At 41.3% G+C, this 6000-nt stretch overlaps 1 protein-coding gene across 2 annotated transcripts in view; it reads right to left on the bottom strand.

The window, feature by feature from the left end:
• Window positions 1-429: 429 nt before the first annotated feature.
• The window catches only part of smo (smoothened, frizzled class receptor), a 31017-nt gene continuing 25446 nt past the window's right edge, over window positions 430-6000 (bottom strand). The window contains exons 12-13 of one of the 2 annotated variants that reach the window (XR_008725250.1): window positions 1531-5134; window positions 430-1319 (exon numbers count right to left, since the gene is read on the bottom strand). Coding sequence is in view for 1 of the 2 variants with exons in the window: in XM_055653328.1 (XP_055509303.1) it covers window positions 4515-5134 (620 nt within the window). In the remaining variant the exon portion in view is untranslated. Of the gene's footprint in view, window positions 5135-6000 lie in introns of both variants that reach the window. The other variant, XM_055653328.1, reaches the window with a different exon arrangement.

Genomic DNA, 6000 nt, shown 5'->3' with positions numbered 1-6000 from the left:
CTTGCATTAAGGCACAAAGCTTTCAGGATAGTTTTTTTCTTATCTCCGTTCTACCTTTTGCTTCTGTCGTCCTTTTATGGCCCTCTGTCTCCTTGCATTGGGGCCCATCTCCCTGCCCTGTTGGAGCAACTCAGCTAGAGTAACTCAGATGGCCAAGCAGCATCTTTGGAGAACATGCATAGGTGACGTTTCGGGTTGGAACCCTTCTACACATTGAAGAGATGCTGCCTGACCTGCTGAATTACTCCAGCACTTTGTGTGTTTTTGTTTGCTTAAACTAGCATCTGCAGTTCCATGTATCTCTGATATTTTACTACGATGGTTCTTATGGTGGAACAGCATGGTGTCAACCACTGACTAATGTACAAACAATTCATCCATAACAATAGAAGAGCTAACCCAGCATAAATAAGCTTCCATAGTTCCTGGTTGTTTGATGTTTATTGGTTTAACTTTTTATTGTAAAATGATCAGGTGAAAAACATTTTATTAAGTAGATGCAAACTAAGAAATTAAGCATTATAAATGACATTTTCCCCACTACAAAATTCTTGCACTACAGCCCTCTATGTACACTGATCAAAATTAAGTTTTAAATGGCTATATATGATAGAAAAATAACCATTTACATTTCTATACAAAAATATCATTTTCAGTATTTGATAGAAATAGACTATGTGTTGGCAGAGATGGGGAACCGGGCGAGGATCAGACATTTCCAAGATCTTTGTCAGGTGTTTATTGGATTCACACATACCCATCCATGCAATGCATGCTTGTTTACCTGTAGGTATGTTTTTACCTTGAATGTTAGTGATGAGCGATAGCAAATCAGCAGTGACTGGAAAATAAAAGTGGGGAGAGACATAGAATGGAGTGCCAATTTGTATCACCCATGTTGCTCTTAAAAACAATCTTAACATTACTCCTGATAAAGTGCACCTCACATTTCATGAGTAACAATACCAACATTTTATCTTTTAGAGTAACAAAGGTAACACAGAAAAGTAAATGTTTTTTAAATTGTAGGATGTGTTCAAAGATCAGTGTTGGGATGGTTAACAAACAGAGTGACCTATCACTCTGTGGTCTACGTTCCATCATCAAAAGGCTGATTTGCTTAGGACAGTCAGTGAAAGCCTTGACCCGCAACATATAAGAGAACATGTGGTTCCTCACTGGCAAACTTAAGACAATTCCAATCACCCCATATCAACAAATTGTAATAGTAAGCAATGGAATCTTTGTAATTAAAAGTGCACAGAACAATTCCTGATTAGACACAAAATGCTGTAGTAACTCAGCGGGACAGGCAGCATCTCTGGATAGAAGGAATGGGTGACGTTTCGGGTTGAGACCCTTCTTCAGATGTTTCAAGTCGAGAACCATTCCTTCTATCCAGAGATGCTGCCTGTCCCGCTAAGTTACTCTAGCATTTTGTGTCTATGTTCGGTGTAAATCAGCATCTGCAGTTTCTTTCTACACAATAGACACAAAATGCTGGAGTAACTCAGCAGGACCTTGCTACACAATTCCTGATTATATTAATTTCAAAATTTACTCATTGTTGGAAACAGCACTTCAATTTGTACAATATTAAAATAAATATTAAAGATTATTGGAATTATGTGGGATTACAGAATAGAGGTTACAGGTAAATTAACCATGTTATTACTGAATGATGGAACAAGGCGAAGTGGCAGATAGCCTATTCCCCCTTATTTGTATATTCATATCTCTCAGCAGGTTCAGATTGGGATCCTGGAATGCCACTCATTCCAATATGCCTGAAGAATTTCTTTGGATTAGCTAATATGATCTGCTACCCTCTGGAATAGGACCGAACACTCCTGATAATGGTAGATTACCAGAGTCCGAGCAAGGCATAGAGTAAAGCAGGGTAATAGCAGTGCAGTATGAAGTACAACTATGTTATTGGCAAGGTGGGCAATATGGGAATAATGGGTCTCTTAAATTTTGGGACCAAATCTTCATCCAAGATAAATTATAATGCGGTTCTACTCTAGTTTGGCAGCAAATGCCATTACAATTGGAAAATCTGTAGTTCTAACTTGGACATTTACGATATGACTTTGTGCCTTTGTTTTCAAAATATTACTTAACGTTTTGCTTTCCACACACTAGCACCTATCCATATGAAAATCATATCCCTCAATCAATAAAATTCAGAATTAACTGCAATTCCGATGCATGATCTGGTCAAACAAAATCACTCGATCACAGAACCTGCACTGCAGTGTTCTTCATTGAACTTCTTACATTCAGAAAAATATTTATACAATAAATAATTTCAATAAAGAAATATTTCAAAAGTTTTGGAGTACATTTTGTATTTCAGCACCATAGATGTTAGGAGACCAGGCTAGGAGAATAGGTCATGTGACAGTGGTGCAACTGATAAAGCTGATGCCTCACAGCACCAGAGACCTAGGTTTGATCCAGACCTCAGGTTCTGTCTGTGCGGAGCTTGCACGCTCTCCCTGTGACAGCAAAGGTTTCCTCTGGGTGTTCCGATTTCCACCGGGTGCTCCGGTTTCCTCCCGTATTCCAGACATGTGGGTTTGTACGTTAATTGGCCTATGTAAATTGCCCTTAGTGTGTAAGGAGTGGATGAGAGTGGGATAATGTAGAACTAGTGTGAATGGATGATCAATGATCAGTGTGGACTCAGTGGGCCAAACATCCTGTTTCCATGCTGTATCTCTAAATTAAACAAACCTAAAACTAAGCTGTTGTGATTGCCCGTTATATGGAGAGGTTGAATGTGAAGCTTCTGCCTTAGTTGGACTAGAGACTGCATGATGTAAGCTGCCGGAATATATTTATTATTGAGATATTTCCCAAGGTTTGTCAAGTAAGTATACAGAACTCTACTTTGCATCAAAAGGAGGTATCAGGAGAAGGGTTAGACATTTGGGTGGTAACAGAAAGGTTCAAAATTGGAGAAACACTGGTTAGGTTTGTAGAATTGAATGAATTTGTGGAGAAAGAGGGTTGATGCCATTGAAGGATTCAAAGACAAACTTCAAATGTATTAGGGACTTATGGCTAATGTGGATCAGCAAAAATATGGTGAATGGGATTTGATACTGGATTGTTTTGATTGACATGAACTTTACAAGAGGTTAAGAAGGATGCTGGACCTCCAGAAATGTAATGGATTAAAAGGGCAAAAGACGGTTATAGTTCAGGTTGCAATGCTCATAGGGTATGTGACCAGCTTGAGGAGGAATAAGGCAGACTGATCTTTCACTATTTGCCATTTCTGTAAATACAGTTAACATCACAAGTCTGTATCCAATGAACACCCCACCTCCCATGATATCTACAACCGGGCTAATCGGATAGACAACAATATAACAAACTTTTATGAAGCTTTAAAGGTGTAATTTAGACTGCATAACCATCTCTGATCTCTGCTGCCAAACAGGGTTGGGCAGGCAGCTCTTGACAAACATTCCTTTAAGAGCAAGAGAGGTTGATAGTATCCTGGATCAAATCTCTACACATCACTTCCTAAATCTGATCAAATATGCTTATATCACAAAGAGTTTTAACAAATGACGTTGTTGTTGTTAAATTTTAACCTTTCGAAATGTCATAAGCAACAAATTTATACCAACAGCCGCCAACAGAATCTATACAGTATCAAAGAATGTGGCGGAGGCGTTTAATCCACTGAAGGAAATTGGATATGAATTCAAAGCTATAGAGACAATGGGTATAGGGATGGTGGTGAAGGCAGATATGATGGTGACATTTAAGAGGCTTTAATAGGCACATAGATATGCAAGGAATGGAGGAAGATGGGCCATGTGCATGCAGTGGTAATTAGTACATCATGTTCAGCATGGACATTGTGGGCAGAAGGGCCTGTTCCTGTGCCACACTGTTCTGTGTTCCAATTATATTATTCTAGGAAAGAGCTAGCATAGGTAAGCTGGGATGAATGGCCAAATCTTATTCTGTGGTTTTCTATGATTAACCTATTGGGCATTCACAAAATGCATATTGAAGGTAAAGAGTAGTGAAAAAAAAAAATCTACATTTTATCAAGATCGATGTATAATCCTCGTCTAGCCGAACATAAGACTATACTTAGAAGTTACTAGCATTCCCAATCCTGTTGATCAGTGCCATAGCTCTGGAAATGCCTGCAGTAACTTTATCAAATTGGCCTGTCAAGATTGTTTAATAATGTGACCTGTAAACGTGAGGTTTCAAGTCAAGGGCCACCTTTCAGTCCATGGTAGCTAGTACGTTGGGCTACTCCAATCACTTTGAGAGGTAGTAAACCGCTTCCTACTGTTTCCATGATATTATTTAAACAATGAATTTACTTGCAGTACCAGATATTCATGCTTCCAAATGTTCAGTAAAGTACCTTTGTTGGATTCTACAAACTTATGAAGTGCAGCAGCTATTTACTGAAGTCCCCAGTAGAAGTCAGATGGTGCTGCACTTCATGTTGTTAATTCCAATTGACCTAAGGTTCAAAAATCAGAGTCGGCATCCATTAACTCAGTATCCACCAGATTTGTTCTTGAATGTATGGGTGCAATAGCAGTCCTTCTCCGCTGGGATATGGGTACATGAGGATTGTTAATTGCAGGGAGTCCTCCAAGCTCCATATTGGCAGAGGAACGAGTGACCGCACGATTGCATGGTCTCTGTGGAGGCCGGAATCGATCTCCTGGGGAAAATCCCAGGTCACTCTGTAGTACATCTTCAACTGAAAGAAGGTTTGCGATCAGATTTAGAGGTGGATTCCCTCTGGGTCCCAAGGAGCTACCAAGTGCTCCTCTGAGATGCCTCCCATCAGGAAGTCCAGGGCTAAAACCATATTCCAAGAAAGCACCTGGCAAAATATCCTGCACGTTAGTTGGTTCGACTGCTTTAGATACCAAGCTTTTTTGCATGATCAACTTGGGCAAGCGCGGGATGGTACTGGATGCTCTTTCAGTGCAGTAGCCCATGTCTTGTGGCTCCTCTGGATATCCAAGAGGTCCAACACGTTTCTTTCTCCTCTTCTTCTTCCCAGTTTTCTTCTGAAGTTCTGGGGGAATTTCAGCCTCAATAATCCAGAGGTCCTTCGTATTGTCATCCGGAGGAACTGAAATAGAACAAAACAGTATCAAACAGTTGATTCTAACTCCTGTCTCTCAATTTCACCGCTGCATAACCCACTACTGGAATTTGATACTATGTCATCACATGTAAACACTCCCGTTCACGATGAAAGCAAAGTTATAGATGACGATGTTGTAGCTGGCTGAGCTATGATACTGTCCTGAGGTACTTCTGCAGCAAGGATATGGGGCTGGAATGACAATAAACACAGGTGAAGTGTTTACCCCGTGATGCACAATGACTTCAATTTTATGATGACTGTCTGACGCCACATTTGATCAGATGCTGCCGTGGTGTAAAGGGCAGTCACTCTCACCGCACTTATGGAATATAGCTCCAATCCCAATGAAGTGCTTCGAAAGGCTGGTTCTCTCCCACATCAAATCAGGCATCCCAGCCTCACTGGACTCTCATCCATGCAGGGCAAATAGATCAACAGAGGATGCCATCTCTCTGGCTCTTCACACTGTCCTGACCCACCTGGACAGACAGGGCACGTACGTGAGGATGCTCTTCGTTGACTATAGCTCTGCATTCAACACGGTCATCCCCACCAAGCTCACCACCAAACTCCACCAGCTAGGCCTCAGCTCGCCGATATGCGATTGGATCCTGAACTTTCTGACGGAGCGACCGCAGGCAGTGAGACTGGGCCCGCACCTGTCCTCCACTATCACCCTGAGCACCGGCACACCACAGGGCTGTGTACTAAGCCCCATGCTCTACTCCCTCTTCACTCACGACTGTGTTCCTGCATACGACACCAACACCATTGTGAAGTTTGCAGACGGCACAACAGTGATTGGGCTGATCACCAACAGTGATGAAACAAAATACAGAGCGGAGGTG

Source organism: Leucoraja erinacea, chromosome 22 (genome assembly GCF_028641065.1).
Source record: "Leucoraja erinacea ecotype New England chromosome 22, Leri_hhj_1, whole genome shotgun sequence".
In the NCBI taxonomy this organism is placed as follows: domain Eukaryota; kingdom Metazoa; phylum Chordata; class Chondrichthyes; order Rajiformes; family Rajidae; genus Leucoraja; species Leucoraja erinaceus.
The sequence above is the reverse complement of the archived record's forward strand: the minus strand, read 5'-3'. Positions and strand labels throughout refer to the sequence as shown.